This window comes from Paroedura picta, chromosome 1, assembly GCF_049243985.1.
Source record: "Paroedura picta isolate Pp20150507F chromosome 1, Ppicta_v3.0, whole genome shotgun sequence".
Lineage (NCBI taxonomy): Eukaryota > Metazoa > Chordata > Lepidosauria > Squamata > Gekkonidae > Paroedura > Paroedura picta.
Genome location: NC_135369.1, coordinates 88,511,188 through 88,533,930, shown reverse-complemented (window position 1 = coordinate 88,533,930; position 22,743 = coordinate 88,511,188). Strand labels below are relative to the sequence as shown.

The 22,743-nt window shown below is 43.4% G+C and overlaps 1 protein-coding gene across 1 annotated transcript in view; it reads right to left on the bottom strand.

Moving 5' to 3' along the window:
* The window catches only part of THBS2 (thrombospondin 2), a 56,603-nt gene that overhangs the window by 31,427 nt on the left and 2,433 nt on the right, over positions 1–22,743 (bottom strand). Inside the window, exons 2-6 of the mRNA XM_077347072.1 lie at positions 22,528–22,602; positions 20,419–20,975; positions 13,395–13,479; positions 3,300–3,496; positions 997–1,137 (exon numbers count right to left, since the gene is read on the bottom strand). Of these exons, the coding sequence (XP_077203187.1) occupies positions 997–1,137; positions 3,300–3,496; positions 13,395–13,479; positions 20,419–20,975; positions 22,528–22,600 (1,053 nt within the window). The 5' untranslated portion in view covers positions 22,601–22,602. The remainder of the gene's footprint in view (positions 1–996; positions 1,138–3,299; positions 3,497–13,394; positions 13,480–20,418; positions 20,976–22,527; positions 22,603–22,743) is intronic.

Sequence of the window (22,743 nt, the reverse complement as noted above, 5' to 3'; positions counted from 1 at the left end):
CTGTTTGACCACATAAGATTCACATTCAGCGCTGGGATGAACTACCATCTCTAACTCTGCTCTGGGTGCCAATGCCCAGATGGCCAGCTCCTACCAAACTAGCACTGGCCAGTTGAGTCATGCCTGCTCTGAGGGGAGACATCTGTGTGACAGAGGGGTTGTAATCCAAGTCACTAGTGGAGGGGCTTCCAGACCAGTAGGGGATAGCAAACGATCTCTCCTCTTCCATAGCTATACCATTAAGGTTATGCCACTAAGATGGAAATCACTTGAACAGCACTGTTGAGTTCAACATCTCTGAATGTTGGAGGCAAAAACTCCGAGCAGAAGCCTCTATACAGAAGAGATATTCATACAGAAGTTGGCTATCTGGATCTCCTTATCATCCCAGTGTTAGATAATTGGACTGGTACAGAAAAAAACAAACAATGGAAGGTCTTTTGAATCAGATTGCCCTGAAAGTTTTACAAAAGCCATCGTGATCACTGCTTCATCATATGCAAGTTCTCATCTATGGAACACCAAAACATCCAGCCAGGGAGCAGGGGCATCTGGTCAATTGCCCATCAGAAAACAGAACTGAGTGTCATCCTCATATCAGTGGCACCCAAGCCCATAGCTCCTGATCAGCTTGGTGAGAGGGCGCATAAAGATGTCAAATAATTAGGGAGAGAACAGCTCCCTCTAGACCTTCACACTGAATTTGGCAGAGGTGCAATTGGTTCTCTCTGACTGCAACCCTTTGACCATAGAGAAAGGAGGTAACTCACTGATGGGCTATCCTCCATAAATCCTCATCAATGAGGTGACAATCAAGTAGCTCGTGGTCTACCACATCAAACACTGCCATAAGATCTAATAATATGAGCAGCACTGACCCACCACAGTCCAGCTGTCTCCAGAAATCATCCATCAGGGCAACCAGATCTGTCTCCACTCCATGACCAGGAAAAAACCCAGAATGATCTGGGTCAAGGACCAAAGTTAAAATCTCACCTGGCAGGTACACTTTGTGCAGCTGTCCACAACCCACTGTGCATTATTTGCAAATTCACGTCCATCTTGCCAGCAAGCTGTTTGGTTCTTGAGTGTTTTGTTGGGGCCAAGTAATTCCCACATGATTTCATTGTCCTTAGACTGTATAATGAAAGGGGTGGGGGAAAACACATCAGTAGAGGCAAGCTGACCTTTACATAATATGCAAGCCAACACATGTGAAATTACCCAATGACTATAAAGTTAAAATACTCAGAAAGGATATTTGTTTTACCTTAATAAGTGCTTTAGTCAAAAGAAGCAAACTACTCAGTGACAGTTCCTCCAGACCCAAATTTTCAGCTAATTTTATTATTAGTGCTTGGCAAAATTACACAGATCTCAATGCATTCTACCAAAAATAAATTGTTCTTCTAACATCAGCCATCTTCCTCAGAATGGAAGATGATCTCACTCTTAAGACACACATTAGAGTACTTCAGATTTTTTTGAAATGTGTCAACTTGAACCATATCACACAGAAAAACAGGCATAATCCCAAACCAAGTAATAACAAGATACATTCATTTACTCCTAAGTGACATAGTTTAGTTTAGTTTATTTGTTACAGCACTATGGCCAGCACATACATTTTCTAAAACAGACACACAAACATTTACTGGAATACAGTAAAGAGAGTAAAAGAATTTTCAAATGTTAAATTACAAAATACAAATTTGAACCTAAATAGCATATCAAGATGTATATGCATAGTATAATGATCAATATATGTATGTATTGCTACAAAGAGAGAGATTACGGAATCACTGTGGCATTGTATTACAAGGAATGTGTACTAGCATGAAAACCAAGATTTGACATTCAGAATCAGGCTCCTTCAATTTCAGAATTTGGAAATTAGAAAATACAGAATTTCTGAAAACCCATTAAAGTCGATAGGAATTGCCATTTTTCCGCTTCAAAAAACCCACAGAAAAGCAAAACCCTTAAAAAAAAGTTTTCCCTCTGTCCTCTGACACTTTCCCAGTACCTATGCCAGCCCCAAAGAGTTGAAAAGATGTGGCAAATGCACACCACATCCTTGCCACGTAGCAATGCCAACTTTAGGAAATTACTGCAATCAGGACTTAAAACCATGGTAAAACACAACCAATCAAGGAAAGATACTCTTCATTCCTGTTTGTTTGTGGAATATGTCCGTTTCATTTGTCAAGAAGCCAGACCATGCTGCCTGAGAATCAGGTTTTACTTCCCTTTTCTTGCAAGCAGCCTAGCCTTGCTTTCTATAGGAGTCAATGGGGCTCTGAATAATAGGAATTATTCCAAATATATATCCAGAACTATAAAACTTGGGCTCACAATTATTCTTAAATATTTGGAATATAGCATTACTTGGTGCTTCTGAATATGTCCAAATCTGAATTTCAGAGCCCTGGTTATTACACACAATGTACAAATAGTCTGGTAATTAACTACTGAGGGTGTTTGCATTGATCCGTAATTCCATTTAGTCTTAGCAAATAATACTGTTTTGGCAAGCTGGCTGTTCCCATCCTTCTGCTAACTGCTATGATATAGTTATTCCAGCCTTGCAAGAAGTGTATCTATACCACATGTTTGCAGTGGAGACACAGGTTGTACCAGTGCCACAGGTACTCGGTTTTATCATAACCCTCCATGCTGGAGTTTTCCCATTACCATAGCTTTACCATAGCCCTTGGACTGCTCCATTGTATCCCACCCCAACCTAGGCTAGTTTCAAACATCTCAGGGGGGGGTGGGCATCTTCTGTCCATCCTTTTTTGCCAAGAGGGCATGGATTCATAAATTTGGCTGTCTCCCATTATAATGTATTGTCCTTACAGCAAGGCTATTCCTGGACTCTTTTGTTGCATTACTTACCTTAGCTAATGAGAATTAATGGCTGTGGGGTTTCTGGAAAGTCAGGAGAAGCCACAGTAACACGATGGCAGCTCAAAACCCTTTTGCAGCTGAGGCATAATCTCCAAATGGTATACTAACAACTGAAAATAGGCATGAAAAATCTATTGCTTTATAGCTTAGTCAAGCTGTGGATGACATCATAAGTAATATATCATCCCACCACTCTTTGCCCTTTACAGACAATTTCACAAAGGGCTTCAGGTCAGTCCTGAAATGTAGATGGGTCTCGTTAGTAGTAGTGACCAGTTTATAACCAAACAAAAGCTTAGGATTATGCTCTCAGGTCATGATTCTGGTTTTTACAAATCTTCTGAAACTAGTCCTGCAAAAAAATGTCTGAACATTTGAGGGATACCTACCACTTTTTGTAGATTTTCTGTTAAGCCATTGACAACAATACGCAGTCCCGTGAGTTCAGTAAACATAGATCCAAGTTCCTCACAAGAGCGATCACAGAACTCTGCCTTCTTCTCTGTCTTTTCCCCAACATATTCAGTCATGATGGAAGGATTGAGATGAAGGATTTCTGTGCTCTCATTGATGGTATTCACTTCAGCTGACAAAAAAAAATGCAAAGGAAGATCAGTGCAAAGTGCAAAGGAAGAGAGGCAACAGTTTTTGTCTGACAATAACTTTGGTCTCAAAAACTGCCCAGAGCTGTAAAGAATGGGCAGTATAAAAATCCAAAAATCCAAATAAATAAACATATTGGCATCATAGTTGTGCTTTATTCAACTGTCTTTTTTGGAACATGTTGCATATAAAATAATACCCAAGAATATAAATAAAAGGATTGGATGCACCTTCTTCCCATTATAGTAATTTCTTTTCACAGTTTATATCCCAGCTCAAAAACAGCCTTAATTGAAGCAATAGAAAACAGTCCTTTATGAAGACAGTACAACAACAAGATATGCAATGCTATTAACAAGAAGGTATCATTTACAGTTCTAAATTTAGACACTGTATTTACTGTGAAAGAAAGGGTTTAAACAACTTTCTTGTGTCCGAATTTAAATTTATATTGAAAACAAGACATTTGGTTTGATCCATCTCTATTTCTTCTATAAGCTACATTTGTAACAGGAAAACAAAGAGAGAGAAAGAGAGAGAGAGAGAGAGAGAGAGGGAGAGAGAGAATTATACCTCTTCAAGGAAAGACAGTTATCCTGAATTAAATAAATCCCCTATATACTCATGTATAAGCCTAGTTTTTCAGCACCTTTTTTTACACTGAAATAGCTCTCCTTGGCTTATACACAGATATATACGGTAATTGCCTGGGATTTACTGTTTCTTTCTCCTGTTTCTTTCTTCATTTATCTGAGGGGCAGCATTGTTTGCCTTTTCTTCTTAGAGTTGTGTTTCTTTTAAAAGTTGATTTTTACAGTTCTTTCTTTCAGTGTTCAGTTTTACAGTTCTTTATTTCAGTGTTTTGTTCTAAGTTGTCCATTCTCCCAGGTTGGTAGCTGTGGTACTTGTTGTAGTAGGTTGCCAACTTCAGGTACTGTTGTTCTGCTCTGGATTGCTGGCTTGGGGGGCACTGTTTGGTTCTCCTGCCAGAGATGTTCTCACAGAGCACTTCTGCCAGAGCTCTCTCAGGGTGACTGGCATCAAGAGAGGAAGTGAAGGCAATTGTAAGCCACTTTGAGACTCCTTTGGTTAGTGAAAAGCAGGGTACAAAAACCAGCAGCTATTCATCCTCTTGACTGTTCTGTATTCGTTGTGAGGGGGGAGGCTGGATGGGAGCGGCTGTGATGATGGAGCATTTCCCACCCTCGGCTTATTTGCGAGTCAATACATTTGCCCAGATGTTATGGTAAAATTAGGTGCCTCGGCTTATATGCGAGTATATATAAGTCACCAATTGTGAGTCATTCTGGCAGGGACTCAAAAAAAAAAAGCTGTGAACTCTCAGGGCAATTCCACAATTCCCCAGAGAAGGGAGAGGGAGTTGGGTTCTGGAGCCGGAGCTAGTGCTACCTCGGCTCCCCACATGTCCTTGGCACGTGGCTTGTTGGTTGCTTTCCTCCCGCTTGTGCTAAATAGTTGGGGGAATCTAGTTTATGCAATAACCCCACTAACGCTGTAAAATGGAGGATGTAGCTTCTGGGTTGCTGGATGAGGACAACGTTGTGCAAAGCGCCAAAAATATGGCACTTGCAAAAGGTAAGGATTTCATTATATTTCCTTTGTGCAAAAAATCCCTCAGTTATTGGAGATAATTCTGAGATAATTAGGGCTGAACTGGAAAAGGGATGTTTTGTGGGAAAGAACACCCATGAAGAGGTTGGGGGTATTAATACTGAAAACATAGCAAAGGGTACATCAGCAATCAAAAAAGCAAAATGCAAAAATAGTTATTTGACTCCCTCTCTCCACAGTTTTCTACTTTGGTCTCACAACCATCCTGTGAGGTGGGTTAGGTTGAGAGTGTGGCTAGCCCAAGATCAGTCCTAATCTAACACTCTCATTAACAAAACAAATGTAGTGCCACTGGACTCTAAATTTGTTTTGCTGCTTCAGACCCACTCAGCTACCCACTTGAATCTACTCTTATTAACATACCACATTGACTCTCATAATTTATTGAAGTAGTTTAAAATAATGCATAGCCTTGTGAGATTTGCCTCATCAGTTACTGATGTGAAGACTGGTTCTTGCTTTCTTCCCAAAAAAGTGTTTGCTTATTCAGAATGAGGGTGTTGCCTTCAGACTTAGTTGGCTCGCTTCATTCTCTGTAATTTTGTCTCTTAGCCAGATCTGATGGGCTAAATAGCATTGTGACATCATCTCATTCACGACGAGATCTCCAACTGGCTGAAATCAGACACAGAAGGAGAAAAAATGGCACAAATGAAGCAGCAGAGGGGGAAAACAATGAAAACAATGGCCAGCAAATGCTGAGAAAAAGAAAGAATTTTTCCCCCTTGCAGGGACCATTTCAGCTCTCTTCCAAAGCACTGTCCTCCTATTTTAAGAATTGGATTTCAGAACATTTGAGTCAAATAAAAAAATGTTTTTTTAAAAGTGCTGCTCCTATAATCTCTTGAAACAATCAGAACCCAATTTCACCCTCCTCACTGGTTCCTTCTAGGGATGCCAGCCTCCAAGTGGGGCCTGGGGATCCTCTGGAATTACAGCTCATCTCCAGACTACAGAGAAAATGGAAGCTTTGGAGGGTGGGCTGTATGAGAGCCAGTTTAGTGTAGTGGTTAGGAGTGCGGACTTCTAATCTGGCAAGCCGGGTTCGATTCTGCGCTCCCCCACATGCAGCCAGCTGGGTGACCTTGGGCTCGCCACGGCACTGATAAAATTGTTCTGACCGGGCAGTGATGTCAGCGCTCTCTCAGCCTCACCCACCCCACAGGGTGTCTGTTGTGGGGAGAGGAATGTGAAGGCGACTGTAAGCCGCTTTGAGCCTCCTTCAGGTAGGGAAAAGCGGCATATAAGAACCAACTCTTCTTCTTCTTCTACGGATGGTCCTCTGCAGACAGCAGTAGAGGTCTTGCAGTTTCCTGACCATTCATTAGCAGAGTGTTTTTATTTAAAGACCAAGTACAGAACATAAAACCCTAATAGAACCTTGCGCATCCTTTATACACCTACAAAAAATAGTTATTGTTTTGTCTTGGCATAAAGCAGGTACTAAAACATTTTTTTAATGGGAGCATTATACAGCACATTCCAAAGAGAGATCAAGCCCCATTAAACATAGTGGAATTTTCCAACTAAATACACATACAGTCAGACTCCACTCATAGAAGTGGGAATACCTGCAGGTTTTAAATTTTGAAAATGTTTTTCTACTCCATACTTTGCTTTGCACAACATCTAATACTGGCAAGAGCACATTTGTCCAGGAGACTGTCTGATGCTCATTGTACATTGTACAAAAATTTATCTTACAAGGAGGTAAAAAAACTATTAAAGCAGCCAGATAAAATAGTTATTCAAACTTTGACTTATTTACAGAAAATTATATGACTATTCAACCTTTTAATTTTGAGAACTATCACAATAGGAAGAATCACATAGCAGATTTGTGAACTAGAGAGTTACCCATAAATTGCCAAGATGATGATGTCACATCACCAGTGATGTAGCCTGGCCTACCCTCTCTCCTAGTAAGCCCCCCTGCTGGCCAGCTGATCAGCAGTGGGGACAAGGCCAGGGGGCAGGGATGAAGCTTGGCAGCAGACAGTCCCTGACTCTACCAGGACCATTTCTGCATTGAGGCAGCCAAGGCACACTGCCTCCTGTTTATAGATCCATGCCCACTTACCACACAGTTTCTGTCCTGACAAGAGTCTCCTCTCACTTTATCCCACAGTCTAGTCCTGGGTTTTTGCTTCCTGACGTCAGATGGTTAAGCAGAAGTCAGAACAAGCTGCTTCCCCCTCCCACCCATTTTGGCTTGTTAATCACTATGATGTGGAGTCAGCCACTAATCACTTCTCAGTATCATATTCTTGCATCCTATCAGCCCCTCCAACCCCCTAAATACAGAAAGATACTTTTTAACACAAAAAAAAATCAAGATCTGCGTAGCAACACAGAGCCACAACATCATACAATGATGTAACGTTGGCCAAGCATTATTTTCATATCTCCCCCCCCCCTTTGCAAGGGAGTTCAATTTGTGAGCAGCACAGAGAGGCAAAGGAGAAAGCAACTGCTTTTCCTAGGCTCTATGGAGCAGCACAGGGGGATGAAGGAAAAAGGGGTGGGGAAGATGGCAGAAAATGGCATGGGCTTTGCTGGTACGAACAGCACAGAGGGGTGAGGGAAAGAGCGACAGGACTCCCCACCACTTTTCCCCAGCTCTGCAGCATAGCTCCGAATGGAGCAGTACACTGGTGCAAAGGAAAAAGCAGCAAGGCAAACCACTTCTCTGCCTCGGCTCCCTCCCACATACTTCCAGCCATATATATATATATATATATATATATATATATATATATATATATATATATATATATATATATATATATATATATATATATATATATGTGTGTGTGTGTGTGTGTGTGTGTATATATATATATATGTGTGTGTGTGTGTGTGTATATATATATATGTGTGTGTGTGTGTGTGTGTGTATATATATGTGTGTGTGTGTGTGTGTGTGTATATATATATATGTATATATATATATATATATATATATATATGTGTATATATATATATATATATATATATATATATATATATATGTGTGTGTGTGTGTGTGTGTGTGTGTATGTGTATGTGTGTGTGTGTGTGTATATATGTGTGTGTGTATATATGTATATATATGGAAGTGACTCTTGGGGGGTAGTTGGGAGGGTGGAGAAAGGGACAGCCTGAGCTTTTCCTTCCTGACATCCCAGCTGCGACTTGCTACTTGTTGTCTCCCATAATAAGAAAGGGACTGTGGATTTATCTGCATTCCCTTAATGCAGGAAAACGGACAGGCAGAGACATGCCAGCCATGGGAGGGAGGTGATGTCATCAGAAAGAATGAATAAACCCAGTGAACAAAGAAAGTGTGAGTTGAGAAAAATGACTTGTGCAGAAATGGTCCAGGGGGCTGGCAATCCTACTCCCTGGTGGCCTGTTGAACATCAGTGGGGAGTGGGGGGCCTGGCCACAAGATGTCCCATTGTAGGGTAACTGTCCTTCCAATTCATGGGTCGGGCCCCAGTGATGTTATTGGACAGGGCTTGGTGATATCAGATTGAATAGCAATACTAACAGTAGCCTTGGAAGGTGGACTCTGTACCATTATACCCTGCTGAAGTCCTTCTTTCCCTAAACCATCCTTCCCTCCCCCCCCCCCCCTCCTGACACCACCTCAAATTTTAAGGAATTTCCCAACCCAGAGTTGTCAACCCCACTATTCACGATCATATGGCCTTAAAAAGTTCTATTTATGATTCTCACAACATTTAAGAGTAAAATTATGTGCTAGAAGTAAGATGTATTTAGGTAGTGCCAGATTATTGCCTCCAATCTCCAATTTCCATGCATAGAAGATATTAAAACCTCTTTCTCTGAGGCTGTAAAACTGAATCCCAAAACCTGAGCCTCAGGGGCAAAGTTTACGACCTGGCAACTCTATAATGAATTGGTGTAAAATAAGGAGCAATTCCAGGGCAGCAGATGAAATTTTAATGCCGTGTAAGCAGAGAGTAAATGACAACAAAAACAGGCATTAGATCTGTAAATAATCAGAAGTACAAAAATCAAACATGAACTGTTTGGTGGGTAAGTGACAGTTTCTGTCAATAAAGCACATCAATCTAACCATGGTGACAGCTATTGTAAACAACATCCCAAAATCCATAATGAATGATTTCCAGCACTCAGAAATTTAAATAACTTTACTATCTTGGCTTCCAGACAGGAAACTCTAAAAATGAAAGACAGCACATCAGAGCAATGCATCAAAGACTGCCATTTCTTTGAGTATCATTTTGACATAATGAAATGAAGTATTCTTGCACTGGAGGAACATAAAAAACTTGCGTCCTGAAACTTCACATGTAATAGTTTTGCAGTCATCAGCTTCAAATTTTGACATCAATCTCACTTACGGCCCAACTTGAGCACTTTATGAATCTTATTAAGACTGAGAGCACTGCAAGGGGTACAGGCATCCAAACTATGCATGTTGGAAATGCTCAGGCCACAATTCTTCCTGGCACTTGATATCCAGAGTTTGCTGGGAGGCCTGCACTTGTTCTGCGGATGCTCAATTTTAGTATTGTCTCCTTTGAAAACTTTCCGTATTGGAAGGAATCAGTGCTATCAGGACTAAGAATGTGATTAGTAAGGATTCCAAGGGACCTTCGGATACCCCAGAATTATAGCTTATCTCCGGGCAACAGAATGATTAGTTCTCCTGGAGAATATGGCTGCTTAGAACATACTCTGCTGAGATACCCTGCTGAATATGGCAACACACCCTGTTGATATCTTTCCCCACTCCATGTGGGGCCTAGAGATCTCCTGGAATTACAACTGGTATCAGGATGCAGAGATCAAGTCTCCTGAAGAACATGGCTGCTTTGGAAGATGAGCTATATTATACCCCACTGAAGTCCCCCTCCTCCAAAAACCCCAACCTCTCCACCCTCCACCTATAAATCTCCAGGAATTTCCTTATCTAATATAGATTTTGGAATGTATCATTTTAATGTACAGTCTCAGTAACTGATACTTCTAATCTTGCTATTCCACATACACTTTTGATTCAAGAATTAAACCATTTGTAACCGGTGAAACCATACCCCTGGATTATTATGATAGAAAAAAGACCCTGAATTATAACCTGTAAAAACCAGACCTTGAATTGTTACCTATGGTACCAGACCCTTGGACGGGTACCTCTGACAACAGACCTCATCATGGGACAAGACTAGCAGTTTTGTGCTGCTTCAATCAAGACTATGGACTTTGGACATTTGCTCTGGCTCAGATTAAAAGGAAAGTAAGGCCAGTCAGAGTAGATTGGCATAACTAGCTGACCCTTCTCATGAACTCAGCATCCCTACATCCATGGGAAACAAGCACACATTGTCGGCACCTTCAAAGAACATCCACCCTCCTGTTCCCGCCCCCCTCCCATTATTCAATGTAGTGCTAACATCAAAGTATTATACATGGCAAGAAACCTTGCAAAAAGGCTGCCCAAAAAGAAACCATTTTCACTGTCTAAAACCCATGGTGGTATTTTTATTATGCATGACAGCCCCTCTTGATAGTGTTGGCTGCATTTTTTCAGCACAGGATCTGAAACTAGCTTTGCAACTACTTTTCATGTGTGATAGCACTGAGAACGGTCTTTTTTGATGCATAAATGTTAGTGTGTTTTTGGTGTCCTTCCCTTTCTCGTAGTCCCACATCCACCAATAAGAGCTTGAGTGCCTGCTGCTGATTCTCTGCCTCCGTCAGCAATCACATGAGCATGCCATTTGCCCTGCTGAACCAACTGTATTGCTATGTAAATTAGTAGGATTACTCTGTGGTATGCATGCAATTTCCTCCAAAGCCTTCTGTGAATGCTCCTGAAACTACAAAGCTCTACCTCTGATCAGTGAACATGGGGTGGGGGTGGGGGGGAGGCCTTGTTTGAAAGTTTATCAGGCTGGTGAAGCAGAAGGGTCTGAAATGCCAGTTCCGTCTTGCAGGAGAATGAGGAAGCAGAGCTGCTTCAAGCTATGGGCTGAGCCTCCCATTTTGAGCTTGCCAGTGATTGCAAAATGCCTTCATGGGGGAAGAGATGGTATGGTGGTGGCTTTACGTTTGCAAGGGAGCCTGCAGTATGATGTGGTCCATCCTGCCAAATTTATACAAGGAGCAGTATACCTCAGAGGGGGAAAGGTGGAATTTTTGGCATTCAAACATCTGTGTGTCCTCATGGAAAAGTCTCCATGTCAATGAACTACAATTCCCATAAGGTCCTGCCAGCAGCATGTGCCAGAATGGAAGTCAAGTGACTTTGCAGCACAACAGAGGAAGTTCCGCCTCCCACAGTTACAGTCAGAATGCATAATCGCTTTTAAAAAAAGCAGAATCAGAGCATATGCATAAATGAGAATGTTTTTAAAATGTTTTTTAAAAGGATAATTTAAAAGGGTCAGCAAATTGACTGCGGAGGAAACCAGTGCATGCATAATAGACCCTGGTGTATGGCAGATCTCAGAAGTGCTTTCTTACCTCTGAAATCTCCATCCCATCTATCCAACATAACACCAGCCTGCCCAAAGCTTTATTGCTCTATGTATTCACCTAGATATTAGAATATCAAACTAGGTCCAAAGTTTCCCAGATCATCCTCTTTGATGACTTTGATCTTGGCCATCAATCAACCTTTTGGTTATCATATCAAAAGGGAACCTGTTCTCCAAAAGCCTACATGACTTTTCCACCATGTATCTGACTTAGGAAAGACTATGTAAACCTTTCCTTTGAGCCCCCAGTGTGCTCGCACTCCCCTCTGGCAATGCCCAACTCAGATGCTGGTTCGTTCATGTTGCCCCAGTTCCCTCCTTCAATGTAACCAACTCCATGGTACACGCTCCAAGCCTAGATTGGTAGTCTGAACTTTGCTGTCCTCTTCTACAACGTAACCATTTCCTATCTCATTTTCCTCTGCCACAGTGCAGTGTGATTGCTTAGTGTTTCAAAAAGTATTTGCTGTCTGCCTTGGATTCCTATAGATCTTAATCATCTTGTAAACTGTACAAGACAGATCCTTGCTGGTTATCCTCCTTTTGCAAGCCAATTCCCTATTTTTCTCAGAGTTTTTGGTATAACATGTTATGGTTCAGGCATATCCATAGTAGTAGATATTTGACACCTAGCAAAGTACAAAAACCATCATTACTTTACTTTGGCTGTATCCAGACATATTGACAAATTGAGAATATTAAACACATGTTTGTCAGTGTTGGGCTGTGCTAACATATTTCCCTTGCTCCTCCCAAGAGTTGCTAGCTTCCCCTGCCTACTGGTTGGGGAAGAGGGGTAGGTTTGCCAGATCAGAGTTGTGAAACTCCTGGAGATTTTGGGATGGAGCCTAGGGAGGGTAGGGAACACAGTAACGTACAATCAGGGCAGGTTTGTCCATGTAGCACACAATTCTTCCCCCCCCCATGGATCCGGGCCATAGCGCCTCTCTTCCCCCCTTTCCCCTCTTTAAGGACACTCTACTAGGGCCCCGCAAATCCTTTAATTGGTTCCAGTGTTACAGGCCCTGCAAATCCTTAAACCACTCCTGGTTCAATGCCCTACAATCTACAAAGCACCCATTTTCTCCAAGGGAAATGACATCTGCATTCTGGTAATGAGCTGTAATTTCAGGGGATCCCCAGCCCCACTTGGAGGTTTGCATTCCTATTCCTCCCACCTTCCCTCCTACAAAGGTTGACTGAAAACATTCCAGCTTAATCAAGCTCTAACATAGGCTTTTTGGCAAACTAGAATTTGTTTACTCTCTACAAGCTGAGATTTTGAATTACTATCATCATTAGGCTTTACAACCAGTAACAACATTTTCTTATTCTTTGAACCTATCACACTTCCGAGTATCAGCTGTGGAAAAAACCAGCCTGCATAAGACCTAACAATAGGGTTGCCAGGACTTACCAGGAGTAAGAGGGAGGTCCAGGTGATATTGCGAAGTTTATGACAACATCATCACATGGCAGCATTGGGGTGACGCACTGCTATTTGAAGGGAAACTCTATGGTAAAGTTGATTTGTACCAAAGTGTTTTTGCTCAAATGCCAGAGCACTGCCCAGGCTTTGCTGACAAGGTGATGTCAGTTCTGGTGCATGCAGGAAGTGACTTTCTGCATTACTAGTGATGACGCCTAGGCCTCCCTCTCTCTCCTAGCTGATTGGTGGCAGGGGGCGGGGCCTGACAGTGGCAAACCTAATTAACAGTAGTTTAAAAAATTCCTTACCAGACTGGCCCTTCCGGCATCCTTTGTTGTATAAAAAGTCCTCTATTGAAGTTTCAAAAACCAGGCGAATATTTTGTAAGAGACCCTGAAAATTAGAAAAAGAAATAATTGTACAATACAAAGACAGGCTAATAACAGGTGTGCATGTGGGGGACAATCCTATATCTTTCCCACTTTGACCAAAGTTAATCTTGCAGTAATTCAAACAATTATGTATATGATATTTCCCTAATACACATTTTTCAGCATTCAAGACAATATTCAAGCAGCTTCTTTCTTTCTGGTGCCATATCAAGAATTCTAAACTCTACTGTAGTGGCAGGGTTCATTTACAGCAGGGGGTCAACCTGTGGTCCTCCAGATGTTCACGGACTACAATTCCTATGAGCCCCTGCCAGCATATTAGTTTTATATTGCTCATGTTCTTCCCAACCAGTACAGGATTATCATTTGACACAGATGGCAAGTATTCTCCCCTAGATTCAGCCACAGGATTACAGTTCCCAGGATTCGAGGGGCGGGGATAGCTAATATGTAGTTGCAACCCTGAACAATATTGCATCCTTATAAATCCATCAAAGTCAATGGACTTAGAACGGTGTAACTGCACTTAAGATTGTACTATACATGGCTACAACACTGAAAATTAGCTATATTATTCTTATTTTATTTATTTTATTACATTCCTATACTACCATCCCTTGCAGCTCAGGGCAGTTTATAGTGAAGACTCGCAGTTCGCAAGCACTGTAGTAAAGTATAGGATTACATTGCAATATTAACTATGAACTTTATGTCTTACATTCTATAATTTTTATTGGTATCTATATTTTGCAAACTGCCATGAGACAATTGGGCCAAGAGTGGCAGTCTATATAGCAATAAATAAAATAAAATAAAAATAAAAAATAGGAAATGATAACATTTCAATGTGTCAAAAGTTGAACATTATAACTTGTAATTGCATAACATTTGGCTGTCAACTGTGCAGTAACAATGTTATTTTCTGTTGGTCACAGCTGGGATAGGGGAGGCTTCTGGGGGCTCTGGTCAGTGTGCTGATTCACTGGACACAACCAAAAGCTTGGTGGAAGAGCTCCATTTTGCAGGCCCTGCAAAATTGTTTTATCTCTGGCAGGGCCCTGATCTCTTCCAGGAGCTCATTCCACCAAGTGGGCCAGGGTGGAGAAAGCCCTGGCTCTGATCAAGGCCAGATGAGACTCCGTGGGGTCAGGGATAACCAGTAAAGGCAGATAGGCAGTGCCTCAGGTATGTAGGACCCAGACCATGTATGGCCTTGAAGGTGATTTCCAAAACCTTAAGCCTGATTCGGAATTCAACCGGCAGCCAATGCAGTTGTTAGAGCATGGGTCAAATATGGGCCATCCAGAGAACTCCTGTGAGGACTCCAGCTGTAGTGTTCTGCAGGCATAAGAGTAGGCCTGTGTCGAGCAACTTGCAGAAATCTATTCTAGAGTTGACTGTCACATGGATCACTGTTGCTAGGTGTTCTGGGGCCAGGTAGGACACTAGTAGTTTAGCTTGGCATATGTGGAAGAACGCCAGCCATGCTACTCTCATAATCTGTTCCTCCATGGAAAGGGATGTGCTGAAGATCATGCCCAGGTTCCTGACTGGGGCCCATTAATGCACGGCCGCCAAAACAGCGATTTTGGGTCACACGGAAAATGCGGAGGGGGAAGATGCGAAGCAAACCGGTTATGCACGGGATGGGGCGCGGCGGCAGCAAAACCCGGAGCAGCAGGTGTCGAGGCGTCAATGCGGAGCCAAGAGGAAGTGGGGCGTCCGAGGGCTGCCAGCTTCTCTGGGGACGTGGGGGACGGTTCCGGTGCCCCTCGCGAGAGTCTGGCCCGGACACCACGGGGCGTGGTAGGAAGGGGCGGTGACAGGGCCCGGCTGGTCACTTGCGACCATGCTGTGCACCTGGCGAGAGCGGCGTGACAGGGCTCGCTGGCAGTGTCGGGCAGTGGAGCTATTTCTGCTCCACTGCCTCTCCATGGGCCACGCATGCCGCTTGATGACCAGCCAGCTGGTCAATTGCTTCGACGTCTTCAGGAGGCGTCGGAGTATCTAGAAGCGGCCGGGTACTCCCAGACGCCCCGGCAATGCCGGGGAAAGTTTGCCCGGCTCCGGGAGACCTTTTTCGCTGTCCTCCGTGCCATCCAGGCAGACACACCGGGACCGACTCCACCTCACGGGGATCTCCTGGATCTAATGCGGGCGGAGGCAGAAGCGCCCACATGGATGCTGCATCAGCAGGAGGGTGTGTTTGGCGAAATACGGCAGCTGCGCAATCCCGGGCCGCTGGCCTGGGTATGCGGCAGCGCCTTGCCATCATGGCCCTCTAGGGACCCCAGCTCCAGCCATCGCCCTCACAGACGTCCTGTCTTCCCCCCTTGCAGGGGATCCCTCAACGGACCTCGCCTCCATTCTCGTTTGTGGTTGGGGTGTGTGTTTGGGAATGAGTGGGAGGTGGGTGGCTGGCCTCTCTGCCGTCCTTAGCCGTGGCGATCCCCTCGCCCCCCTCCACTGTGAGCTCTCCGGCCACCTTTCTGTCCGTGTTCCCTTGGGTTCCCCCCAGCCTGCGCCGCCGTTTGTTCTGGCAGCTGCTTGAGCGGTCGCGCCACCTCCGACCCTCCGGCCTCCCCGATTATGCATGCGGTCCACTCGGCACTGCCTCTGTTTGCACTCTGGTCGCCCAGGAAGCTGCGCTTTCTTCCACGTTCCACTAACGCGGCTTTTTCAGCAGCGTGCACCGAATCTGCGGCCAGTTGCAGCCAACTCCATGCGTTATCACTGATTTTAGTCACCACCATTCCACCCCGAATGCACGCTAAACCCCCCGTGCATAATGGGTCTGGGTGTCCCACTAATAGCTGCACCCCATCCAGGCAGAACAATCACACTAACTCACTGGGGCCCTTTCTACCAAACCACAGGACCTCTGTCTTTGAAGGATTGAGTTTCAGACAGCTCTGCTTGAGCCATCCCATCACTGCTGCCCGACATCCCGCTAATGAGTCTGGGGATGAACCAAGATGACCATCCATCAGGGGAAAGAGCTGGTTGTCATCTGAGTATTGATGACATCCCGGTCCAAGCCTCCATAGCAGCTGGGTAAGAGGGAGCATGAAGATATTGAATAGAAAACCACCCCTTGTGGAACCCCGCATAGGAGTTGAGAGCTACCTTCTGTCTGTGACCCCAAAGAAAAGATAACAGCCATTGACGGGCTGTCCCTCGTATCCCATCGTTGGCATGGTAGCTAGCTAGTAGCTCATGGTCAGCTGTTTCAAATACTGCTGTGAGGTCAAGCAACATGAGCAGAGCCGACCCGCCTTGGTCATCCATCAGGGCAACTAGTGCTGTTTCAACCCCATGGCCAGTCTGGAAGCCCAACTGGGCTGTCTAGGGCCGAAGCTTCATTCAGGAATGTTGACAGTTGGTCTGAGGCAGCCTTTTCTATTCTCAGATGACTAAGTGGACAGAAGGGAATTAAAATGATTTTTTCAGTGTCATATGTCAGAACACAAAGATGTAAAAGAGCAAACCAAATAATGAAGGTACTGGAGAACTTTTCCTACAAAAATGGAAAGCAGTATGATGTGGGCAAAGTTACACCTTTCGGCATCTACTGATTTCAGTGAGAAGGAAGAATTGTTTTTTACACCCCATTTTTTTACTTTCCAAAGGAATCTCAAAGCCGCTTACAATTGCCTACCCTTCCTCTCCCCACAATAGATACCATACGAGGTAGGTGGGGCTGAGAGCTCCGAGAGAACTGTGACTGGCCCAAGGTTGCCCAGCTGGCTGCATATAGAGGAGTATGGAGGGAATCAAACCCAGTTCTCTAGATCAAAAGCCACTGCTGGATCTCAAAGATTAGAAGCCACCACCAAGCTGGCTCTCAAAGGGTGTAACTTTCTTTAGTACTGCATGGTAAAATGACTCAGTTACATCCTTCTATGATCATTCTAAGCAAATGGGCTTAGAAGGATATGTATCTTCTTAGGATCCAAAGGATCCTGAAGGTGAAGCTCAAATACTTTGGCCACCTCATGAGAAGGAAGAACTCCCTGGAGAAGAGCCTAATGCTGGGAGCGATCGAGGGCAAAAGAAGAAGGGGACGACAGAGAATGAGGTGGCTGGATGGAGTCACTGAAGCAGTAGGTGCAAACTTAAATGGACTCCAGGGAATGGTAGAGGACAGGAAGGCCTGGAGGATCATTGTCCATGGGGTCGCGATGGGTCGGACATGACTTCGCACCTAACAACAGCACTGGAGGGAAGCAGTTGATATAGGTTTTCAAATTGACTTATGACACTGAGAAAACAGGTAGAAATAATTTTCCTTCATGTCTCATAACCCTAGGGCATGAGATCACCCTATGAAACTGCAATTTTCTCCAGGAGAACTGGTCTCTGTAGTTTGTAATTCCAGGAGAACCCTGGCCCTCACCTGTAAGTTGGCAACCCTGCTGGCATGACATGGGAGAAGGGAGAGAAGGCAATGCTTCGGGGGGGAGAGGGGGGAGAGAAAGTAGATATCAAGGGGACAGAAAAGGGAGAAACTGGAACCAGCAGAAGCAGAAGAGATTTCCTTCCTCCACTTACACCTTAGTATGAACCATGAGATAATATAGACAAATACTCTTGGCTTCCCTAACCCAACAGACGAAAAATTAAAAGTGGCCTCATGCTATTAAACCAAGTGATATCCTAGCCTTCACAGATACATTATGTGCATCATCATACTCATCATATTATGTCAGTAGACCCATACCTTATTTAATTAAGTTATATCAAGGACAAAATTTTCATTATGTAGATGAAATTTGCCAAGTATCAGGGCAGCCTATATATTGTCAGTGTATCTCTGTTCAGGCCTTGTTTAAGGATTTGTGGAGCCCATAGCACCAGAGCCAGTATAAGGATTAGTGGGAACTTAGAGATCACAACTGGCACTGTTACTTGTGCTACACAAGTAACTGCAGGGGGGTCCTTCCTCCCAGGGATAGTTGGAATTTTGGAAGCAACTGACAGTTTCACTTTGCTGAAAAAAATGTCTCAAAGCTAGGTGGAATGTGCAAGCACAATGTCCAATATCTAAGGAGACTTTCAGACATGTGGCTTGTGGTCTGCACACATGTTCAGTGAGTGGTGTGCATGCTCAATTTCTAACAGAGAATGTGTATTACCCTTTTTTCATCCTTGCAGTTCACATGCCACAAAAGTATGAAGACCCCTAACAATCATAGAGGGAAGACCCCCCAACCATACAGCACTGTGGAAGCCCCTGGAACCACATGGCCCATCGTATGTTCCATCCATGCTACATGGATAAACTGCTTCTACCTCTGTGCACTGGCTGTACAAGACACATTCACACACACGTAGTGGGAGTCCTTGACGACAGAGTCTGGGACACCCGCATGTATTTTCTCAGCTATATTGTGCTACATTTTCCTACATAGATGAGGAGCAGTTCTTTGCTTACACAGAAGTAATTAAAGGGATGCACCTGGAAGCACTGCTAGGAAGAGATAAATTCATGTTTTGCCCTAGTGCATTGCATGGAGTCAGATATCTCCCTCCGTGTTGTCTCTTTGAGCATGTTCTCTTTGTCCCACAGAGAAAGCAAGTAATAGCACTCAGGAACAGTTGGAGGGCACAAAACCACCTTTCTCCACAACATTTTCTTAGCCAGATGGAAGCCCCTCCTCCCATTACCCCACTGTGCCCTAATTGTGACTTGCATTCTCGGATGTAGAATAAAATGCAGCCTTGAGAAATGAGCTTGCCTCTATATAGGTTCATTCTATCACCCAAGCCCAAGTCATGGTCACATGAGTGTGTGACACTGAATTTTCTACTCAGGTGTGCAAAATACACACATACTCCATTCACAGCCTGTTATATTCCTTTAAAAATACCTGTAATGCCACCATCAGGAAAAGAAAAGACTGATCTACCAATTCTTTGTATTGAACCACATTTAAAAAACAAAACAATAAAGCAATTTAGAAAAAGTGTAACCAACCCTGCAATCCTAAGGAAAGTTACAGTATTCTAAGCCATGACTTCAATGGACTTTGAGTAGTGCAATTCTATTTAAGATTGGACTGTCATGCACTCTGTATAGGCATCTCTGTCACACTCAGTGAGGCATGACAACACTTGGGAGACAGCTAGGAGTATCACATTTGACCGTGCCTAGATACTTTTGGTGTTCAAGTAAATACACTCAAGTACTAAAATGGCAGCAAGAAAGGACAAGGAGGACAATTCCAGGAAGAAATGGTACTGCTGTTTCTCATCTTTGTTTGAGATTGTTAAGACAGCTGTAAGAAGACAACAGTCAAAGAAGTCAAGGTAATACCTGTTGACTACCACCTCAATTGATCATGTGAACACCCCTCCCCCGATGAAAACAGCCTTAATGTCCTCTCTGTCCCTGTACTTCATTGCACTACAGTACAACTATCAATTACCAGGGAACAATTATATAACCACCTCCAAAGGAATCTCAAAGTCACTTATAATTGCCTACCCTTCCTAAGACATTAAGACCAGAACTATGGTTCACCTGACACTAAGGCCACAACTTAAGGTGACCAGATTGTCCCACTTTTGGAGGAACATCTGGGGGTTCCTGGCAAATTGTACTTATGTTGAAATTTAAATATATATATATATATATATATATATATATATATATTACAATACTATTTTTGCATTCTATGCATTCTATGAAACTTTTTGTTGCTCCATATAGACCAAATTTTTAATCAAGAACCCCCCCCCCCCCCCAGTCAATCGTGTCCTGCTTTACCAATGTTAAAATCTGGTCACCTTACCACAACCCCATGACTGCAATCTTAAACACACATGTTAGGATTAAATTCTCATGAACTCAGCCTTCACATACATCCATGTAAACATTATTAGGATTATGTTGACAGTCCTATGTCATTTTATGATGTATTTCTTTTGAGTTACCTACCCGGAAATGGTTCTCCCTGAGAGATCCTTTTATCACATACATTCTACTGTTCTCTGCTTGCAGATGTTCATAAAAAGGCTCCTCCAGGTTTACGCTGTCAATAAGGTCACAGCCCACATAGAGACTGTAGCTTTCTCCTGTTACTTGCACTGTGATATTCTTCCAGTATGAATCAGCTAGGTCCACATCTTCCAAAGGAAACACCTTCAGGAAGCCATCTACCCAGTAGGAAAGTTCCAGGGTATTGTCTCGGCCATTAGAAATAATCTCAAACTGTCGCTGATAGGTACCAGATCCTTCCAGGCCAATAAGGGTGCCCTTGGACTTCCTATCCTGCTTCAAGGTGGCTGTGAGGATGAAGCCCTCATTTTGCTGGATCAGTTTAATGATTTGTTCTGCTTTCTCCGCATTAACGGGAGGTATGTGATCAAACCGGATGAAACGGTATGCTGGGCTACTGGTAATGTTCCCACGAAATAGTTTTGCTCCAATTGTCTTCCTGTTTATGTTGCTGATTTGCAGTAAGTCAAAAGTCATCTCATCCTCTCTGTCCCCATCTGCAGAAACCATCAAAAAGGAGCAACAAGATTAGCAGAGTAATGTACAGTAGCGATCCCCAACCTGTGGGCCACAGATCACACGTGGTCCGTCGACTAACTGGAGGTGGGCCGCGAAGGATGCCTTCTTCCCCCCCCCCGGCCCTTTACTTCATCCACGATCCGGCAGGCGTACATGGGACTATCTCGTTGCAGAGAAACAAGCTCAGGGTTCCCATTGATTTGTCATTGTCATGAGTTAAAATTTCCATGAAAATAAAATGTTCCTTATGTTCATTGTTGTGGCGTGTCTGTATCTTACTTTGAAGGGATGTTTAAACATTACCATAACAATCAGAGAGTGTTCGGGCAGTCGTTGAGAGTAGAGGAGTAAACTACCCCCCCCCCCACTGGGCCTCAGTAAAATTGTCAAGCGTTGAGTGGTCCTCGGTGATAAAAAGGTTGGGGACCACTGACGTACAGCATCCATCAATCCAATTACTTTCTCTTAGTAGTGTAGTTTTTAGCATTGCCAACTATAATTATTCTGCAAAGCCACAGAGGGATTTATGGCTGTAATAACTTTTACCTTCACAACAACCAGAGGAGCCAAGTCACTCATATTCCATTTTCTCAGATGGGAGGCTGAGAGTTCAGTTTTTCCTAGACCACCCTAGAAGATTCACATCTAAATAGAAATCTGAATTCAACTCAAGAAGAAGAAAAGACCCCACTTTTCACTACCTAAAGGAGACTCAAAGCAACTTATAGTCACCTAACCTTCCTCTCTCCACAACATATTCAAGTAGGTAGCCGTGTTGGGCTGAAGTAGCACAACAAAAATAGAGTCCAATAGCACCTTTAAGACCAACAAAGGTTTATTCAAATGCATACACTCTTACTCAGACTAAATGAACAACTATCATAACTGTAGATATATAAAGCAAAAGCAATTTGTGACAAATTAATAAACTGGGTCATAATATCATATTATAGCAGTTCACCTAACCAAACTATCTCCTCCAATGACACAGACTAGACCTTCAGGCAAAGGTCTTCCCTAGGTCAATTGCCTGAGATCCTATAACTGGAGAAAACAGAGGTGCAGTCTGGGATACTTAACATTCACTCTTATGAACTCTGTCACTGTGTGATGACTCCACCAACTGGATTGGTGGTAGAATGGAGAACAGCAGCACGTATGAAGCTTTGTTACTATATCTGCTACTCCCTCTAGATGGACATATGGGTAACTGCAGCTTCTATTTAGCATAAAGCATCACACTACATCACACCCAACTACTGAAGGAATAAGTGAAACTAAACAAAGTTTCAGTCTGGAGTCTTTGGGTCCTGTGAATCACCAATGAGAACCCGATACGGGGGGGGGGGCATTATTGAAGTCTGGTGAGTTTGGTCTTGATCACAGTTTGGAGAGCACAGAAATCCCCCCTATGCCAGCTGTTCTGGGTGTTCTTAAGGACAAACAAGATACAAGTATTTTTTTAATCCATCCTAAGAAAACATTCTTTCAACAGAAACTCCATATGGCATTGCATTGTTCACAACCTACCTTGAGCCTCTGGCAACATCCACAACGTTAGCAAAACCATTAGCCACAACAGCCAGCTCCTGTGCACCATCATGCCTATGAACAAACCAAGATGTATTCATTATTGGGTCTCTGTCCATTTTCAAAGATCAACACATTCCCCTAAAGACTTATAACGAAAACCTCTATATTAGAAGGCAATTCTGCTCTTACACAGTAGCAGCTCTATTATTCTTG